Source organism: Diceros bicornis, chromosome 1 (genome assembly GCF_020826845.1).
Source record: "Diceros bicornis minor isolate mBicDic1 chromosome 1, mDicBic1.mat.cur, whole genome shotgun sequence".
NCBI lineage: Eukaryota > Metazoa > Chordata > Mammalia > Perissodactyla > Rhinocerotidae > Diceros > Diceros bicornis.
This window is the reverse complement of record NC_080740.1, coordinates 20,298,044-20,320,126: the sequence shown is the minus strand read 5'-3', so window position 1 is coordinate 20,320,126 and position 22,083 is coordinate 20,298,044. Positions and strand designations below refer to the sequence as shown.

At 36.9% G+C, this 22,083-nt stretch overlaps 1 protein-coding gene across 10 annotated transcripts in view; it reads left to right on the top strand.

The window, feature by feature from the left end:
• The window catches only part of KIAA0825 (KIAA0825 ortholog), a 370,351-nt gene that overhangs the window by 178,747 nt on the left and 169,521 nt on the right, over positions 1–22,083 (top strand). For 7 of the 10 annotated variants that reach the window (XM_058530923.1, XM_058531045.1, XM_058531081.1 and 4 more), the window contains 4 exons: positions 853–1,261; positions 5,280–5,439; positions 9,164–9,322; positions 11,125–11,219. In XM_058530923.1, the coding sequence (XP_058386906.1) occupies positions 853–1,261; positions 5,280–5,439; positions 9,164–9,322; positions 11,125–11,219 (823 nt within the window). Of the gene's footprint in view, positions 1–852; positions 1,262–5,279; positions 5,440–9,163; positions 9,323–11,124; positions 11,220–22,083 lie in introns of those variants that run through there. The other 3 variants (XM_058531423.1, XM_058531332.1, XM_058531244.1) reach the window with 2 other exon arrangements.

Below are 22,083 nucleotides of genomic sequence, written 5' to 3'. Positions count from 1 at the left end.
GAGTGTGTAGAATCATCAGTCAACAGGCCAAGGACTTCTTAGCAAATACCCACACTTACGCGGTGTTAGTAGAGATGGAACTAGCATGGGAACTAGCATGGAAGCAAAGAAGAATAACAGAGGTAACCATGAAGCAGTTTGTTGACTCATTTATTCAACAAATATTTATTGAAAAACTCTTATAGATGAGGCACTAAGTGCTGGGGACACAGCAATGCCTTCATGGAGCTCATATTCTAGTGGAGGGGGACAGAATGAACAAATAAAGGAGATAATCATTAGGTGATGGTAAGGACTGTAATAGCGCAACCAAATGGAGTCTAATGATAGGGAGGGCCTGGGGACTGGGATGGGAAGGGCATGAAGAGACTGCTTTAGATGGGTTGGTGAGGGAACGCTCTCTGAGGAGATGACATTTGGGCTGAGAACTAAAAGAAGAGATGCCAGTCCTGAGGAGCTGGAATGATTCTGTCATGGATTCCAAGGGAGGAGGAGAAAGGCTTAAGGAAGTATCAAAGGCCACACAGAGAGCCAGCAGGAGTGCCTTTGCACATGTTAATTAGAGCACATCTGGGCCTTTTAAACCTGCCGTCTTAATAGATAAAAATATAAGTAGAATTCTGAATTTTCTAATCTTCATTTGTGGGAGAAAAAAATAAGTTCAGGATTTGGGGAATTTTAGGCAGTACTAAGGGGACCCCAATAGAGTTCTGTCGGAATATGTCAAGCACTTGCTCATCTCAACAATTTTCTCCACAAAAATTAGACATCCCCACACAACACTCAAAACAACACAGTGATGGAACGCAAATGCTAATATTAATCATACATTTTCTTTCTTTTCTTCCCCAGGCTGCGCAGGCCTTGCTGCTCAGGCAGTATCTATTGTAATCAGCAAGTTACCTACGGTGATTGCATGTTTGCCTCCCCCAATTAAATACTTCTTTTTTCTGTCTGAGAGAAAAATGTCAAAAAACTTTGTTGAATTGAAGAAAGCTGGCCTACTTGTCTGGAACTTGATTGTAATTATATGTCGGATATTTGAGGATGAAAACACTGTGGAACTTTTAACAGGTGCCTCCCTTGACAGATGGAGTAAAGAGAAACTCAGTTTCATCTGTGTCTGTTTGGAAAGCATCATGGGAGAGCAGACAAGTAGCCCTGATCATATGACCCAACAGGTCAGACAGAGCATTGAGCAGCAGAAACCCAACTGGATTGAATGCCAGTTGTTGAAAGCAAAAGAATTGAGCACCGAATGGTAAAGCGATGTTTTTCTTTCACTGAATTTCATCAAATATATTCATAATAACAAAATCACCAGCAAACAACAACAGAATATCGTCAGATAGGCAACAACAGTCATTTTGCTAACTTCATGGGAACTTTCATGAATATGGTAAAAGATAAGTATTCCATTAAAAACTGGATTGTTAGACGTTCCTTGTCTTATTAAAATTTGAACCTCATTGACACACTGGAACATTATACTTGTTTAGTCACCATCTCAAGGTTTCTGATGAAAAGGGTGGTAGTTAAACCCAGGAGAATTTGGTTTCACTCCTTTTCAGTGTGCACACAGGTATCTAGTAGATAGCCTGGAGCGTTTTGTAAATGGATTGGGCATGGAGATTAAATTAAGAAGGAATTAATGGATATAAAAGGCTTTTTATTGCTTTCTGTGTACCTGATTGTCAAAAAGGTACACATTTTTCATCTGGTAATGTAAGAATCCCAGAGGGCAACTGGGGCATATCACACTCAAGCTATAAACACACCCAGCTGTTTCTGTATGAAAATGTCAGCCTTCTCATAGGTTTGTCACCAAGAGCTAAGTGATTTGTGGTATTGCAAAGATTTTTAAGGGTCCCTAATGAATTTAAATATGTACGTAGAGTCCTTCTGTCTTAAAATTAGTCTTCAGTGTAGAATTGCATGATATTGATAAAGGAATGACAGTTCGTATGGTCTACAGATCACTCAGCCAGCCCTTGTTTTTGTACCCCATTCTTTTAAAATATATTCATGTTGCTAGCAGATACTATTATAACTTTCTGCCTGAAACGACTGAAAGTTATTATTTTTCCCAGCACACATAGAGATAAAGAGCTCAGGCTTTGGAATCAGATGGACAAATACAAATCCCTTGTAAGTGGGCCATTTTGTGCAAGTTATGGAAACTCTGAAAGCCTCATTTTCAGTGATGATACCAAGCTGATACACTTGTTTTGGAAAATTAAATAACATTCATAAAGTTCTTAGCATCAAGGTTATAACTAGTAAGCATGTGTTATTTATAAACTTTAGTAAAATATGTTGCACTTGCTGGTTAGCATTAAGTTAACGAATACTCTTTACTGGTTTATATTAATCTGTAAGATTTTATGTTAATCCAAATGGGGAAATGTAGGTAATCATGATTTTCCTGGTCTTGTCACACTGACTTCTAGAAATTTACTTCTGGGGCATCCTGTAGGTAGGAATAACGATAGCTGTCAGGCAAATGCTTAGTAACATTGACAGTGACCTTGTTAATCTTTACATTTGCATTCGATACCAATTTACAAGCTTTAATCCAATGACTAAAAGATTAAGGCCAGATGTCATTATCCATGGCAGTGGTTATAAAAGGGAGAGAAAAAAGAAGGGTAGAAATAGTGGATCTGATTATAGTTACAAAGTTAAATTTATGATACTGCTGATTTAGGAGCCTCTCTCTCAGTAAGATCAGTTTAAAGTAATGTCTCAGTAATATACCTGGGACTACATACACAAGTAAAATTTTTTCTTTAAAAGTTCATTTTAGTTTAAGTGGTTTCTAAACAGCACCAACACATCTGGTGTCTCCTATACAGGGAGTTGTCTAGTTAATATTTGGCTGATTAGCTGTCTGTTGCAACAAGCATCCAAAATGAAGAATTGCTGATTTTTAAAAATGTTTTACAGCCCTCAAAGGTTCTGAATATATATTACATAATTAGCACAATGCTATGTCCTCCTCAATTTCTCAAATAATATCAATATATAAAAATGCGGATTTAGAGTTATTTATTGCATTTATTTGAAAAAGAGTTAAATTTGACTTATTAACTCACTTTAGGTATTCTCTTACAAGATTTGGGCACTATAGGACAGTTTCTTCTTGACTCTGATGTCAAGTTGACTATCTGATAGACTAGAGAACTTCCACCTCTATGTATTTCTCACAAACTGATGATCATTTAGTTCATAGCTCTATACCATAAGGAAAATGTAATTTAAACCATGATGTCTGTGTATAGGCGGAGGGTTGCCTTGGCTTTACCATAATTTCTTTTAAAGTATGAGAATGTAATCATTTAAACTAAAATAGTTCTTCTGTTAGGATAAATGAAACCTTAATTCCCCAGGAAGATTATCTTGGAAGTGTACGATATCATTTACCTGGATTTCTTTCACTTGCATCCAGATTTAACTTTGATTTTATGGAAATTGTGCAAATAACTGCGGTGGAAAGGTAGCAGCTGTAAGCGTTGCTTGTCTCGCATACTGCCTGCAAGTATTACTATTCATTAAAATAACCTTCACTTTGTAGTAACACTCAAGCTGTAAACAGTCAACTTAGATTCTGGAGTACACACAGCCCCAAAAGTAAAGAAATGTCTATCTTTGCAAAGTAATTTGTCGAATTGAAGATTATTGTTTTTCATCATGGTGACCCTGACTTGGCTGGCTGGGTGCATATACAGATTAAGATTAATGTAGTTATTCCTTGGCTAAGGTCTGCCTCTTTCAGGGCACATTCTCCCTAATGACATGATTGATAGGCAGTCCCAAATCCAGAGAGGAACTCATTAATCATAGCATTGACTGAATCCAATCATTTGCTTCACCTGCACAGTGATGGACAGGAAAGGATACAATTCAGGGCTGACACTGAGACACTCTTTTGTCAGAGGGCCTCAACTTTTTCAATGTCAGCTTCTAGAAAACCTGACAAGAAATTTTGCTTGCAATCTGTATGCAGCTTCAAAAAAATATTTATAAACTTTTTATTGCAACAAAGTCTTTTTTTTTCCCTAAAGGTTTACTTTAGCTAATGAATATCTCTAAGAGAAGGATTTGCTTTATTTTTTAGCAAGGCTTATATGATTGTAAAATTCTCTTTTTTTAAGAAGGATTTTTTTGAAGCTACATGTGGAAGCAATATAAAAGTTAATGTCCAGCAGCTGGGTATCATTTGGTTCAGTCTTCAGGTCAGCGGCACTGACTCTTAGCAGAACTAATTTTATAATCATGGCAAAATCTCTGTAATGAACTGCAGTATATAGCTGATTACACCACAGTAAATTTCATTTAGTCTGTGAAACAGTGGAAAACCATGTGTTTTCTTAAGAGTACTTAGATTGCAAAGCCTAACATGATCCTACTAGCAGTTGTAATAAGAAAATTAGTGTGGAATATATATGATGTAAGTTGAATATCATGATTTTTTTTGCACTGGTATAGTTTGAGATTTTTTTAAAAAAATTATGTCATCCATTATTACTATGTAAATAATGTTTAAAATCAATAACAAGCATATGAGTTCTTATAAAAATAAAGTTTCACAAATATAACTTGCACATTCCCGATATGGTGACAATAGACCCTTTTCCTGGAAGAGTAATCGGGGTAGTGACTTTTGCTAAGTATCTGTTACCAAGAAGAAACAGGAGAGGGGGCATATGTTTTTAAAATGCAACAAGTGTCAGAAGGCCAATTTAAAATACCCAGTGGTAACACACTGCCAGGAAGCACCCAGCCTATACTTAGCATAATAGGCTCCTCCTTTGACACTTTAGTCTTTAATGTGTTCTAAGACAGGTGTAAAGAGAAATCTACAAAAGACAGGATACCAAAGCTATTTCTGGCATCAAAGATATGTTTTATCCTCAAAGAGAAAATACAAATTATTTCTTACACATTCTTAAAAAGAAATGTTTTGTTTTCATCCCATGATTGTAGCAATTTCAACAATTGCAGTAATGGGAAAATGTTTTATAGATAGGAGTATAAATGCAATAAAGAAATGTTTTAAAAGAAACGATTCAATTTTTAAAAATGCTTTCAGGTACTTAGTTCCCAGGCGCTGCTTATAGGAGCAGCGGTGGTTTGGGAAGCCTTACCTATTGAAGCGAAGTCTTTATGGGGGCTTTGAATATGAGATTTACGTCGACTCTCCACACTCAATCTCTTTGATTGTTTTCCATCTTTACAATTCTTCACCACTGATACTTATATGCTCTCTTTGTATTTAGTGCATTTATGACAATAGAGAAAAGCACAGCCTTAGAAGAAGGAGATATTGCTCTTGAACTGACTGAGCAGAAAATAAACATGATGGTCCTGGATATCTGCCACAAACCAGGTGGCAGCGAGTACCTGAGGCAAATTTATCACATCATGCAGCTCAATGAGGTAGGGAAACGGCCTTTTTACCGAGCAATTAGGTGTGTACTGGCCTGAGGCAGCGTCTGCTGGCAGCTAAGGGTTAGTCAAGGAGGTGATAATACTTCTTAAAGTCAATACCAAACTCAATATTGCATTATTAATAGAATCTATTCAGCCCCGGTTGTTCTGCATTTGTACAGCAAAAGCTTCACCGAAACAATGTAGGTTTTATTTATATGGTTTAAACTATAACACGGCTCATAAACTCAGTTCAGTTCTGAATTGTATAGACTAGAGGTGTAGTTTGGGAATTGTGTGTTTGTGACTGTTAAGCCAATGTTAAAATCTGGTGTTTGTGAAATGGAGAATTTTCTGGAGAGAGATGTAGCTTTCCTCTTGTGTTGAAGTTGGAGATTTCTTACATAATGAGAAAACCTCAGAGGAATATTGAACCATATTTGGGAGCAACTAGATTAACCCAAGAAAATGCATTAATGCATGGACACTGGTTAGAACCAATGTCATGCTTGTCCACCTCTCAGCTGGATTAAGCCTCTTACCTTGCATGTTTCTGGCCGTTGTAGCAAAAATGTAAAGAGCAGGTATCTCAGTTATTTACTTGAAACAATACAAGTTTGCTAACTTAATCAGGTTTTAATTTGATCATACATATCTGAATTAGAATGTGACGTCTAATGTGAATTAGAATTATGTTTATATTTACAAACACATGAATGTATTTTTTGGAATAGCAAAATTTGTGTAATGAATAATGCAAAGATATAGTGTTTTATCTCAATGAGGTAGGCCTTAAAAATTATAAATTTCCAAGGAGAGAATTAAATTCTACCACAGCATTTTACACCTCAGATATATAAATGTTCTCCCCACTATTATCTATCTGAAAGTTACTACAAGTAAATCTTGTTTCCTGGCTTTCCTAGAGCTAATCAACCAGTCAATAAGCAGGTGATATATCAGTGTATTCAATGATCACCTGAGGAGGATGTGAGGCATTTGTAGCTAAGAGAAATAACCCTGTCTTTAAGGCACTAGAGCTCAGTATGAATGGTTAAAAAGTAACACAATCTATTCGCTCTTGCTAATGATCCCTCATAGCTTGTTTGGGGTTTCTCTTTGGGGAATTCAGGAACTCATGGCCTTGGCTAACTGGAGGACCTCCATTGCGAAATCATGGTCTTCCTTGGTATGTCCACCTGGCCCCCCCAGAATGGCCAAAGTAATTACATGATTACTGAGGAACAGATGTTGCATAGGTTTACCCTCAGATCTTTAGTAAAGTGGCATTACAATAGTTTGAGAACAGTAATGGCTGGTATAGATTGCCAAACTGATAGAAGAGTCCTCTTTTTCAAAGGTCCATAACACAAAAAAGATCAGTAATCACCAACAAGCAAGATCACCAAAAATTAAATTGGCTATTTATTGGCCGTCAGCCACCTGTTGTAAGGAAATCCAAAGGCTGTTTTCCCCTCATGGAACCCGTGGAACTCTGAGGTGCTTGTTGTGAACAGGTGTGCTGTGAGATCTGATGGACGTGAGTCTTCCCTGGGGCGCTGCCACATTTTGATCACTTAAGTTCAAAGTTATGTTTTTCCTGTTGTTACAACTGAATATACTTCCTGTTGTGGCAACGTCCATTAGATGGGATATTGAGCTAAGTACTTGGCAGTTTATTGTGCTGAGTGAAAAGCGGCGCTGCGAGGTAAGAGGTGAAATGTAAGGTGAGGCTCGAACTAGAGAAAGTAGTGAGAACTTTGCCTTGTGACTACTGAAACAATGCAGGCAGTAAACTCCAACAGTGTAAGGCTAACTATACGACTAGGATAATGCTTATGGCTGCTTTTATACTGTGAGACATCATTATGCTGTAGGTGGAATTGCATTGTGACATTTGTTCATTGGATGAGTAGTACTATGAGTCTTAAGCACTTTCAGGTGTACTGCTAAATATTACTCAAAAATGTAATATAAATACAGAAGTATTTAAGGATACAGGCCTGGGGCAGGGGACGAGTGGGTGTGCCATTGAGAGATAGCGAAGTTGTGAGAGAAAATGAGTTTAAAAATGTTTGTCTGAGATAAAGGTAAGATGTCTGAGCATAAAAGTCCAATTGGTAGTTGAAGAGCCTGGCCATGAGCACAGGTGAGTGAGGCTGTGACTGTAGATTTGGTGGTCTTCAATGAGAGTAGTGTTTGAGGTCATGAGACCAGTGGAGCTCTTCAGTGGAGGGAAATAGAGAAACAATGGGTAGAGAAATTTTTCTAATGAGAGTATTTATTTCTTTTTAAAATTTTACTTTCACAAATCATGATGGAGAAAATTTTTTGTCCTGTTTAAAAATCTAAATCTAGGTATGAAATATTTTTCTGATGACTTTGTCAATATTTAGTAAGAGTCTGTGTGTGTTTCACATGCTACAGAATTAACTTTTCTAAGGAGATATGTTCCACAATGAGCAAGTTAAAAAATGACTATCATTGTTAACTTAAGTTGTGGTTTCTTTAGACTTTTAGGTTTTTAGGATCTGACATTTGCCTTCTACAATGGATGCAGTGGGCATTCTCTATTCATGAAGCTATAGAGGCACATGGAAAAGCACAGTCAACTGAGATCAGAGATGTGGCCTCTTGCCCAGAGTCTACCACTCACCCTTGTGTGACCTCAGGCTTGTCCCCTGACCTTTCAGAGCCAACCATTGAATGTGGTGTGAGCTAGATTTTTTTCTCAAACTTTCATGTGCCTCCCAATCTCCTGTGCATTCTTATTAACACTCAGGTTCTGATTGGGTGGGGCCTGAGATTCTGCTTTTCTGACAAGCTTCCTAGGCTGGTCTATGCACCAGACTGAGTAGGTAACCTCTGAAGTCCTTTACAGTTCTAACGTTCTGAACCGAATCCTAACCCTAATCTTGAAGAAAAAATTATCTTGTGATATGCTAAAAATCAGGAGAACATTTATATTATTTTATTTATTAAATGACTTGCTTATTAATAGCAAGCATTTGCTAGTTTATGGGAAACTTTGTCATTTTAATTTGTTGTCTTCCACAAAGAGTCCTATAAAATAGATTAGGATTGTTCACCTTATTTATTTATGGATGAAAAATGAGGTATAATGCAGTAAGTAGATTGACTTTTTTGCCTAGGCTGCCACTGGCAGTTGGGGGATTTGAATTACGTATTTTGAGCTTCTATTGAACCTTGAAATTTTTCAGTCCACAGCATAGAAATAGAGCTTAGGAACTTGCATTATAATTAATTCTACATAGAGTAAGATTGCTTGCAGTGAAATATCAGAGTACTTAGGACTCGGCTGAACGTGGAGTGGGAGCAACTGCACTTAATGAATGAGCAATCGTCTACTGGGAGTAATCATGCACCTGAGTTAAGTTTTGGTAACTAGACATGTTAACACATCAACCAATGACAAGACAATGCCTATTAAAAAGATTCTGTTAGATCAGGCATACATTCATTACGTGAGAATCTGCTAAATGGTTTTCTAATCTGTGCTATATATTAGGTGAACCTGTTTGTGATGGGTTTATTGCAATGCTGATTGGTACTCTGCTATGTTTCTTCTGAAAATGTATTCTGTCCTGAGGCAAGTAATACACTGTAATCTAGCAAATGTGCTGAAAGGGTAGATTTGGATATTGATCAGTTTATTTTTAAAGAGAATATATGCTTCCCACCATCACGACTTGTAAATTTTTTTCCCTTGAAGGAATATTTAAAAGAACAGCTGTTTTCTATGAATGGTTCAGAGGAAAAGCCATTACCCATCCGACCTTTAAAGACGACCTTGAGGAGTGTGGAAGATCAGCCTTTTGCCTTTAACCCTTTCCATGTGTACAAGGCGTTTAGTGAAAACATGCTAGATCAGGTATGTGGAAATTAAATGATAAATTTAATTTAAATGTGTGGTTTCTTTAGACAAGTGAAAAAAATGCTTTGTGTTTGAATATTGACTTATAAGCTTTTTTGCTAGGAAGCAAAAGGGCTTGTATTTCTTGGCATGGTCTGCACAAATTGACTTTGAAAAAGTTATTTTACCTTCTTTCTCTTTGTCAGACTGATTCATATATTTGGTCTGTAAAATTTAACTTTTGACCAGGTCAGTTCACTGTGGGCAGAGGGAACATCTGTTCGGCTGTGTCTGCAGAAGGCCTGAAAAACCAGGCATTTTGAAACAACAGACTTCCCGTCCCTTGCTGCGCCCCCATCCCTCAATACACATACAAAACACCTTGCAATCTTTATGAGTTTATCTAATTTATCAGGTAAATTATAAAATACTTCAAAATTAACTGTAAATAGAGCACTGAGCGCCTATCTTAAATGGCATGAGGTAAATTTTCTTTTTTATAACTCTAAACACATCCCTGAATTTAAAATGAATTTGCTAATGGTCTTAAAGTCAGGATATTTGGAATAAAGTCAATGTGATAAACACTGCACATTTTTTGATGTCAGATTATGCCATTGTTTAAACTGCATGTTTCAGTAGTTACATTAAAAAGATCATCTTTACGCCAAAGTATTTGGTATCTAAAGTTGCTTTTGCTTGTTTGTTCTTTTGGTGGCTTTTCCCAGAAGCCTCTTGACAGACTACTTGAACTAACAGGGCAGAAGAGAAGGATGGCTTGACCTAGAGCTCTGAGGAAAATAAGAATTAAAACAATGGCCTAATTCGGGGTGCAGATAATATTTTTACCATGCCTGTTACAGCCCTAGTCTACATTCATCAATACCGTAGTAGAATAAGACCTTCAAATGCTGACAACTCGGGGCAGAATTCTCCTGCTCTATGATAGGATTGTAGTGCTCCATTAATCAGCAGGTGACAGGGCATAGTTCTTGTTGGATTTTAAACATCGGCCTGGACTCTTATTATCAAAACTATTTAGTTTTAAGGAGTATAAGCATCCATAATACTTTAAAACCAGATATATTGTATAAATTTGAGTTTATTGGCTGCTTTCCTGTGTTGTACATTAGATTGCTTCCCACCATAAATAATCATTGTAGCTGTTAAATTATCCTCACTTCATTTAAATAAATGGCATGTTTTATTCAGTTCTGAATTATGAGATTATCTGTCACAGTAATTTTCCTCCTTACTCTGTTGTGAAATTATCTATTAAATGAGAAAAAAGAATCATTGATGCTATTTACATTTACAGGTCTTTATAATTTCCCCTTTAAAGCATTTTCTTAACCAAAAAGATAAAATTAATATCACACTGTAATTAAGCTGTGTCTTATCATTTGAGTCACAGCACTTCCAAGTTTATTTTTTTAATCAAACTTCTGGGTGCTAAAAAAAAAAAAACTCTAAATTGATATATGAAAAAGTTGCCAATTATTCTGCTTTGCTTTGCAAAGAGTCACTCTCTCAGAGAAACTTGTTGGGCAAATGCCATTAGCACTTGGGAGAATGACGACTCAAGAAATTGATTTATATTTTTATAAATAATGACTACATCCCCAAATGGATTTATAAATTAATTGCCATCTTATTGGAGTAAAAACCTTCTTCTGTGGACATGATTGATGTTATCTGTCTAAGTCCGTGTTCTGGCCCCCCCTCCTTCTCAGTTAGTCTATCACAGCTGGCGCTTTAATTTACTGATCATATTAACTCTGATTAATAACTAACAATAGTGTCTTCTCATTTATCCACAGTCAGCCATCACAAAATGGAACTGGAATTGGTCAAACTTGCTGCCAAATTATCTGGGACTGGATAAGATGACCTTCAGTGTACTGCTCAAAAACAGGTACTGAGATTGGGGACTTGGGGAATCTGGTTGGGGGAAAAGGATATATATATCCCTTATATATAGGATATATATAGGTGTATATAGATATAAATATCTGAAATTATATGAAGTATACTTTCTAAATGCTGTTTTTCCATGGTAAGCATTTGCAAAAGGTAGTACAATTTTTTTCTGAGATGAAATTAGTTTATTTTAGTCTTTTAAAACATTTTTGACTTTGTGTATATAATAGTTCAATGCTGTAAACACCAAAAGTTATTGACTTGAATGTCATTATAATACTATGGCTTTGTTTACCACAACTTAATGAATGCATACAAAATGCCAAGCCAAATCAACTTGTCTAATCAGGGGAAACATATAAGTAAAACTGTCATGATTGAATTTTTTGCTTTTCAGCCAGTTATTTTGGCAGTGCCTTCCTATAGCCTCAGTTGCATATTACTTTACACACACATGCACACATACACATACACCTCAGGACAACCCAATAAAATGAAATGTGATTTCAGCCTAGGAACCTACACATGTAATTTATTTTGCACAGAAGTATAAACATTTTCTTTATGTTTTGGATCAATTAACATGTTATCTTTGAATACCTTTAAAGTTTTCAGTGAAAATTGTGAGGTGTAAACTTTAAAAATTATATTTCTCTATCAAGTATCACATTTTCACCTAAGATATATATATATGAGACTCCTTTTACTGTTCATCATCTGTTTGCTTATAGTTAAGTGTGAGAATTATTTTCTATATAATCTTTGTGATATAGAATGTATTTCCATATCTTTTTGAAAAAAATATTAAGTATCATTTTTTCTGAAAGACAATAATGACAGTGACATAGTAGCTTTGTCAAATCATCCTTGAGAAATCTGGGTGCATATAAGAAAATATCTTGAGAGAAAGATTCCAGTATTTCCCAGATGGAGGTTAAAAAAAAAAAAAACAGCTTTATTCCCAATAAAAGCTATAGTTTAGATGTGTGGTCAGAATTTTATTCCTAATATTTCACCCCTGAATGAAGCTCACCTACTCATCATGGCCAAAAGTGAACAACCAGAAGCTTCCCCATCAAGGACAGAGCCATCTTCAAGCAAGCTTACCACCTGGCAGGCAGTAGTTCAGAATGCACCCTATTCATGACAGGTCCCCCACACTGCTCCTATCCTGTCCCAAAGTTGCTTGGAGAGTTGGGAGGTGGGGGTGGTGGAGGAGATGCAGGTCTTCTGTTGAATCTATGGTTACATAATATTTACACAATGTTAAATGTTTATCTGGAAACAAACTAGAAAGATAAGACATTTTCTTCCTGCTATTTGGAAAGTTTTGAGTTTATGTAGATTAACTGTATTATATTTTACAACGTTTTTTCAGCTGTGAATTGCTGCTCCCAATCCACTGAATGGTACTCTAGGGGCATCACATCCTTCAAATCTTCCTGCATTTGCTCTGTATAATATTCACTTTTTAGTGAATTTGTGTTTTAACTAAAATTGCATGTTGTTATTTTTAACAAGTATAGATATGCTTCAATTAGGTAAATAGTTATTAAAATCTATTTCTCTGAGATATTATGTGTAAGAGTGAGTGGAAGAAAAAAACTCCCACAAATTTAGCCAGAAGTAACAGGTCAAAACACTTCTCTTGGAAAAGGATCATGAATTTTTAATAGGAACAGCTAGAATCTCATCCTGATAAGAACCTTAGATTTGTACAGAATGGTATGAAAAGCATTCTACTCCAAACTGCCACACACCACAAGCTACAATGAACATAATTGATCTATCTACCTTAGAAGGATGAAAGACACCTGAGAGTTTTTAATCTCTTTTAGCGCTTTCCTATTTAAGAATGTTATTTATGAGACTTGATCAATATTGAATCAGTAAAAAAAATTGTTTCTATTATTTTCTCTAAGAGACTCTCTTGTTTCGACTTATCTGAAAAATGCTGTTTTTTTTTAAATGAGTGCATTGAATTTTTGACAACATGGTTATCTGAAAATACATATTTGAAAATGAAACCACAGAACATTGAGCTTTTGGAATGAGAGTTATGTATGCTATCTCACATCCACAAAGTGATACTTCTTACATACAAACATGATCTTTGGGGGTGGGCAGAGCCAAAGAAGAAGAAAACCCAGAGCAGCTCAACTGAATATGCTCTGTTCTTTGTCCCAAACTCACCACTTAAACAAGTCACTTGTTTTCTTCTCTCTCTTTAATTGGTAATATATTTCTACTGATCTATCTCTATGCTATGGTCAAGTGTATATATGGGGCTGCAAATGTTGTCTGAGGACATAATGTTACAAAAAAAGTAAACTCAAATACACAAATATGAAAAAAAGTTGAGGAGAAGGGAATCCTTTCTATTCACCTCTGAAGTTCCTCTGTACCTGGGCTTCAAATTCAGTATCATAAGCAGACCCTCTGTGGGCTTACTCTCTCCAGACTCCAATGCCTAGAGTGAACCAGACCTCCTTCACCCCCAAAACAGGATGGAGATGGGAAAGCAGGATTCCTGGATTCTCAGGCCACTCCCGTTGTGAGCTTACCTTAGGAAAGTTACCTAAACTCTCTGACTTTGGATTTCCTCATCTTTGAAATGAAATATTGATAATTATATACCTACCTCATAGAGATTATTGACACACTCAAGAGTGTTAAGGGATATGGAAGTGTTTTTGAAAGTTGAAACTACGATACATAGAAAAGTAGTAGCACTAGCACATGGCAGTGTTAGTGTCTGGTCAGGGAAGGAAACAGTAAAGGTCGTTAAGGATTAACAGGGAGTTGGAGGTGGGAGATGGCGCAGTCAGGCTGTACCTGAGGTTATGGATAGTGAGGTTATGTAGACTCTAGGCCTAAACCAATAGTAAGGGTCAGACCAGGTATCAGGTCAGAGACCAGGCAGCGGGCCCATGGGTCTGGAAGACAAACAGTGAGAAAATGAGCAAGGAGGAGGGTCTAAAGGCCAGGTGAGCCACTCAGGAGATAAAGACTCAAGAGATGAGCACTTGAGGGACAGTTCAGACTTGTGAAAGAGGAGATATGTGGTGCCAAAAATATCTGTATCTGAGACAGTACTGGCCTTTGCTCCATAAGCTGGTTCCATGCTGACTCCAAAGGCAGAACAAATCTTAAAGTGGCTGCCTGAGTCCTTGGCAGGGATGTGACCTCTGCTCACTATCAGGCCTCATCTCAAAACAACTCTCCCCAATTCATAATGTTTTCAGTTCGTTTCCTTCTGCCTGTTCTTTGAATTCTCCAAGCTCTTGCTCATTTTAGAGTCTTTGTATTGCAGTTCCCTCAGCTCTTCACATGGCCAGAGCCATCTTGTCTATCTGGGACACATGTTATCTCCGCAGAAAAGCCTTTCCTTATTACCCATCTTAAGTGACCCTCCAAGCCTCCGTAGCATTCTACTCTACGGTGTTTTTTGTTTGTTTGTTTTTTGCTGTGAAAGATTCACCCTGAGCTAACATCCATTGCCAATCCTCCTCTTTTTTTGCTTTAGGAAGATTAGCCCTGAACTAACACCTGCACCATCTTCCTTCTTTTTTTTTTTTTTATGTGGGACATCGCCACAGCATTGCTGGTGAGTGGAGTAGGTCCATGCCCGGGATCGGAACCCACGAACCTGGGCTGCTGAGAAGTGGAGTGCACGGGACTTTAACCACTCAGCCATGGGGCTGGGCCCTCTACTGTGTTTTCTTAATTGAGTTGTCACTATCTGAAATCTTAATTTCTGTTTGTTTATTGTCTTTTAATCCTGCCCCCCCCCGAGGTAGAATATAAACTCCATGAGAAAAGCACTTTGGCCATCTTATTCCAACTGTATCTTCAGTTCCTAGAACAGCTTTGGGGCGTATGGTGGGCTCTGGGTAATACTTGTTGAATTAATTAACAAACAAATGAGGAATAAGAATGCAGAGAAAAAGTCAGCTCCTGACAGATGAGCACAGGGTAGGCATTCTCTAAACATGATATTTGATCAGTAGTCATGGAGGTATAAGAGGAATACTCTGGAAAATCTCTAGTAAAAAATTATCTATATGCATATTCATTGTCTTCATTTTCCAGATTTGGACAAAAATCAGGTTATTTATGCTCTATGTGTTTAAAATGCCTGTTTTATTATTATTATGTGAAGTTTGGCTCAGATTAAAAGCACAGAACACTGGTCTTCATTTTTAATTAATTGATCCAATTCAAGCCATAACCTCTTCAGCAACAAAGTCTGTTCTTTACTCTATAATTTGGAAGTCTTTTGACATTTGGGTGATAGGGTTTGTATTTGTTAAATGATACTAGAAATGCAAATTGAAAAATTTAAGCTGGAGTTGGCTGACAAAAGTATCCAACCTAGCCTTTGTAAAGTTTTGATTTTCAAGACATTTAAAGAAGTATATAGTAGCTGAAACCTCAGAAAAGAGATCTGCATATATATTAATGATATATGTTTTTCAACTTAGAAAGTTTGCCATTGTGGAAAATAAAGACTCCTTCGAGGTTCAGAAAATCAAGATATGTATCAGTTCTACATCTTTACCTTTAATGCCGTGTAAGAGTCAATACAGTGATTGTACATTGATCTTTTGAAATGATAAAGGTACTTGTCACAGTTTCTTCCTATTAGTTTCTTGCTTTCTTTCTCATTCACTTTAAAATAAATCTAGACTAGCGAATAAGGCAGTGATTGTATTTGCTGGAGGTTCACCAAAAGGAGCATTCTAAATTCCCTCATTCAGGGCGAATCTCCAGATTGCCATTTTGATGTTGTTTTCTTTGTCACTGGAACAAATTTATGTTGCTTTTTTTCTCTTTACCTTATTTATTCCAGACTAATTTCCCAGAATTGTAGTGTCGCAAATAATCTGTGAATACAGTGGAATGCTATGCTATTTTAACCATCTAAATATACTGCATATGAGTTTGGCTTCAAGTTGAACAAACACAATTAAATACGATGGCAGAAGCAGCAGAAGGGGTGGTGGTGGCAGATTTCTGGCTATCATTTTGAGGCCTTTCCAGGTGGACAATAACCATACATCTGAGAGCAAACAGAGATTAGAAAACATGTTTTAAAAGAGCCGTTGATCTGTGGATTTGATTGTTTGCTTTTAATAATAATAATTATTAAAGTACCTTTGCACTGTATCAGATTATAGTGTGTGTGCCCTATGGGGTGTAGAAAGTAGAAAATATTGTCTCTGGCCTTTAACTGCACACACTGCACTCTCCAATGCCCATGCTCAGGCAGTGCTGCCATTAGCACGATGTTTATAGTGGCTCACAGCAGTAAATTCCTGGTGCAGCAGCAGGCTGCCTGGTTATGGAGAGGTGGATTTAAGAAAAAGGGGAAGCTGATTTTATGAATACACACCTCTGAGCCATTACATACATTGCATATGCCATGGCATTCAAATTTGGGGTATTTTATGCTCTCAATCCCTAGAATACCCTTTTCTTCCCACCTCCACCAAAAGGCCTGACTCTGTGACTCTGTACCCACCATTACCATCTTCTCAAACAGGATCAGGCTTCCCTCCCGTCCTTAAATCCTAAAGCAGCATGTTTTTTGCACAGATTGTCTAACATGTATTTAAGGTGTATAAATGTAACGCTCTGACCCTCAGGATCTCCAGAGGTTAGGGCCTTGGTACATGAAGCAAACAAACCTATAAACATGTATTGTTTTCTGACTAGTATCTTGTATATGTCGTCCTTTATGGTATATAACGTACTTTCACACAAATCTCCTTTGGCCTTGCTACAACTGTGTAATGAGAGACAGGTACTAATGAGGTTGCAAAATATTAAATGACATGCCCCAAGTCACAGATATTAAATGGCACCTGGAACTCAAAATGAAAGCTTCTGACTCTGTATCTGGTGCTTCATCTATTACACCATATACCTGGTCAAGTTTTTGCCCCAGCTTTTTTGAGATATAACTGACATCTGACGTCGTGTACATTTAAGTTATACAACATGTTGATTTGATACACGTATATATTGTGAAATGATTACCACCATAGTGCTAGCTAACACTTCCATCACATCACATAATTACCATTTCTTTTTTGTTGTGAGAACGTTTAAGATCTACTCTCTTAGCAACTTTCAAGTATATAATACAGTGTTATTAACTATAATCACCATGCTGTACATTAGGTCTTCATCTTATAACTGGAAGTTTGTACCCTTTGGTCAATTTTTTTTATTAGCTGTATATTCACTGTAAAAATACGGATAATAATGAAGTTAGCAAACAGAGCACTTGCCACGTGGCTGGCATAATTTAAGTGAATTACAGGCACATATTTAACTATAAATCTTTACAGTAACCTTATAAAGTAGGTACCATATTGCCGTCATTTTCCTAATAAGGAAACTAAGGCACAGAGGCACTGAGCTCTGAGGGATGGTGCTCAGATTCTGGCTGACATCCATGTTCTTAACCACTTCTGTCTGCTGCTTCTCTAGAGCTTTGCTTACTTGATTCTTTCAACAAACATATTTGAGTGCATGTCTACTTTGTGAAAGGTGTTTATTATTTTTTTATTGAGGTAACATTGGTTTATAACATTATATAAATTTCAGGTGTACATCGTTATGTTTCGACTTCTGTATAGACTACATTGTGTTCACCACCAAAAGTCTGGTTACCATCCATCGCCACACACGTGTACCCCTTTATCCATTTTTGCCCTCTCCCCTCCTCTTCTCCTCTGATAACCACCAATCTATTCTCTGTGTCTATGTATTTATTTGTTATTGTTGTTTTATCCTCCACATATGAGTGAAATCATATGGTAATTGGCTTCCTCCATCTGACTTATTTCTCTTAGCATAACAGCCTCAAGGTCCATCCATGTTGTCACAAATGGCAAGATTTCATCTTTCTTATGGCTGAGTAGTATTCTGTTGTGTGTGTGTGTGTGTGTGTGTGTATATATATACACACACACACACATCACATCGTCTTTATCAATTCATCTGTCAATGGGCATTTAGGCTGTTGTGAATAATGCTGCAATGAACATAAGGGTGTATATATCTTTTCAAATTAGTGTTTTGTGTTCTTTGGATAAATACCCAGAAGTGGAATTGCTGGACCATATGATAGTTCAATTTTTAATTTTTTGAGGAATCTTCATGCTGTTTTCCTTAGTGACCACCAATTTACATTCCCATCAGCAGTGTACAAGAGTTTCCTTTTCTCCACATGCTCTCCAACACTTATTATTTCTTGTCTTTTTTGATAATGGGAAAGGCATTTATTTAGAATAAAGTAACAATTTACTAGAGACTGTTATATATGTCAAAGGGTCCTTCAGTGCTACTCCACAAAATTTTTAATTCATTATGAATTGTCACAAGACTTGTCTCCCCTCTTCAAATTCCTGTATCCCTCTCAGCAACTGGCTTCCCACCACCTCCCTTACCAGGAAAATTAAAGCCATCTAATATGAATCTCCCAGCTTTCCTTCCTAAACCTCAATTTTGTTTCAGTTGCTTTCAACCCTTTGCTTCTTGTCTCCAGCCCTGGAGAAAGAGAGCCCTTTTCTAGTTAAAACTTGAGAAGTAAGTTGACTGTTTAGCTTGTGGAGGGCTGAGGGCTAAGATGTTTGGACTTGAACCACTAGACTTGAGGGACTCATCAAAGCCTTTAACAAAGGAGTGACAAGAACATACAGCTACTTTAGGATACGAATAATAGCTGGGTGGAGGGACAGGGTAACTGATAGGGGGGAAGGCCAGGTTAGAGACTATGGCTAGAGACTGAGGAAGAGATTATGCATCGCAGATGTAAGACATTCCCAAGGAAGCTTGGGGGCTCAGCTAAATCTGTTCCTAATTTGCATAAAAGTTAGGTATGTTACTTTCTCTTTGAAGACAATGCGGCTCTGTTATTCTTTAGGTAGAGAGAATGCTTATCATTTCTTCTGAGTGAGTGTGTTGGTTCAAATCCTCTAAGCAGCTGCCAAGATGGGATTAGTGGGACAACAGGTTTTGGGGGAGAAATGCATATGAAGGATAAAGAGGAGGAAGCAGGAGTAGGCAGGCAAGCCTTCAGACCAAGCTGCTTATCTGACCCCTGTGAAAGGAGAGGAGGAAGGAGGACGGGGTAGGAAGAGTCTCAGATAGCAGGATAGTTCTAAGAAAGTTTTGACAAGGCCAGTGGGGACTCCTTGCCTTAAAGTCAGAAAGTAGAAGAGTCTCATGTCCTGCAGGAATGGGCTGGCACTAGTACCTCTACCATGCCCAGACACTGACTGAGATCAGCTTGAGAGAAGCATGGCCTGAGCACAAATGCCTGGTAGATGCAGAGGAATGACAGCTAGGGCCATTAGTCAACTCTGCTAACTGCAGCAAGAGATGTGAGTGGTGCATTTCCGTGGCTACCTCAGTTGGGATGCAAAGAGTGATTCTCTTACATATGGAGAGATTATATGTGTATGTGTTGTATAAGTTAACAGGGATGTGATTTAAATAAAGGTCTCCATTACTTTAGTGTGACAGAAAACAGACAACCTAAATAAATATGTTAAATGCTATTGACAGAAATGCAGAATTGGCAACATTTTGATGAAAGGAAGGTATAATAATTTTCTCAAAAGCAGCTTGGGAGAAGTTTTTGCTTGTCAAGTTGAACCAAAATTCACTTTGTAATGAATTTTCTCCTACCTAATTATACATTCACATACTGGCACTTTGGGGTTCTCGCAATGGATCAAAAGCTATTGAAAACTTGCTTGTATGGAGTACATTCTTTTTTCAATAACTATTCTTTAAGTCTTTCCCCTGTCAAATTCTGTTCAGACCCCAAAGCCTGTGTGATGTTTTTCTGCAAAAAGTTTTAGCTTAATGTTCCACCGGGAGTAGCTGTCACATGTCCATTGATTCAGTTTGGCTGAAGATGAAAAGACCATTGATTGCTTTCAGGCTTATTGCTCATCATTGAATATCTTAGTTTGTTTATGTTGCTACATCAACATAAAGAGAAGAAATTATCTTTTTGAAGATATTTTTACTATGACATAATTATAAGAGAAATTTAGATGTCTATTAAATATAATATTACAATAATAAATCTGAACAACTAATATTCCCTCTATATATTAACATTAATATTATTATTATAGTATTTTTGTGATGTGTTATATATGAAATTAGTTAGGATACCTCTAGTACTTTCTTATACTGTAAGTGAAACTCACACCTTTATGTATCTTGAGGGTATAGCTCTAAATCTGATTTTTTTCCGCATAACATGAGATCTGGTGAAAAATCTTTTAAATCAAGATATTTTAGTATCCAGAATATTTGTACTAATATAATTTTGAAATTTATTTTGTAATAAACTATAAGCAATACGTACACATGTATTATTTCAAATGGTACAGGAATATAAGATGTGAAATATTAAAGTGCTCCTCCCTTGCTCCTCAATCACACAAGTCCCACTTCAGTTGTAACCATTTGAACCATTTCTGGTTTTATTTCTTTTGGTTGATAAATCTAAGGGAATATGCCACACCACTAACTTTTAAAAACGTATCAACTTAATATTGCTGATTCCTTGCAATGAAAAATACAGACTTTAACTTACACTAGCTACTCCTTTCGCCTCCCCCTTCAAGTTCTGCTAGTAAAATTTTAATTTTAGTTTTTCTGTTGGTCACTTTTATGTGATATAACCTCTATTTTTAAATTGTTTTTTTTCATATTTTATTTTTTTAATTTACATAAAGTAAAGTTCACTCTTCCTTGGTGTACAGTTCTGAGTTCTGACAAATGCATAAAGTTCTTTAACAGTCATCACAATCACTCAAAAAGATTCCCTTGTGCTCACCCTTTATAGTCAGTTCTTTCCCCCATCCCAATCCCTGGAAACCACTGATCTCTTCTTTATCTCTGTAGTTTTCCTCTTTCAAGAATGTCATGGTAGTAGAATTATATAGTACCTCACCTTTTCAATCTTGCTTCTTTTACTCAACTTAATGCATTTGAGATTCCTCCAATTGTTTGTTCTTCTTTTCGTAGAATAGTCCGTTGTATGAATGTACCACTGTTTGTTGATCCATTTACCTGCCGAAGGACACTTGGGTTGTTTCCAGTATTTGGTGATTGTGAATAAAGCCTCTATAACTTCTTGTGTATAGGTTTTGCGTGAATGTGGATTTTTATTTCACTTGCATAATATCTAAGAGTGAGAATGCTGCATTGATGGTACATTTATGTTTAACTTTATAAAGAAACCGTATCTTTCCGTGTTTTATGCTACCTATGAGAAATCTGTGCCAGACTGATTCTTTTTCCCCTTATGATGTGCTTGGATGCTTTTTTTTTTAAGTAACTTTTTCGCCCCCAGTTATTCTGAAATGAGATTGTGTCTATATGAGTCTTGGGTTTCTCTTGACACTGAGTAGGCCCTTTTACTATTGTGATTTTCTTCAGATTCGGGATTCTTTTTTCCTATTATTCATTACTCTCTCTGCCCCCATCCCCAGTTACATCTATAGCCCTTTCTGGAATTCCTATTAAGACAGACGTTCTGATTTATTCTTTCCTCAGATATTGCTAAAGGCTGTTAGCCTTAGTCCTGCCATTCTCACACTCTCTATATCCTTCCCACCTCTTTTTCTGCAGCCAACTCATTCACTTCTGTGGCTTTAAGGGGTTATCCCAGGAATCAAAATCAAATGCCTGCAGGGGCTGGGCAAATAATATAAATATGTGAAGGCAAGGTATAATACAGTAGGGAGAGGTGAGTGCATACCTAGGTAAAAACATCCAAATTCTATCTTAAAAAATGCTATATTAGCTAAATAATGCGTGTC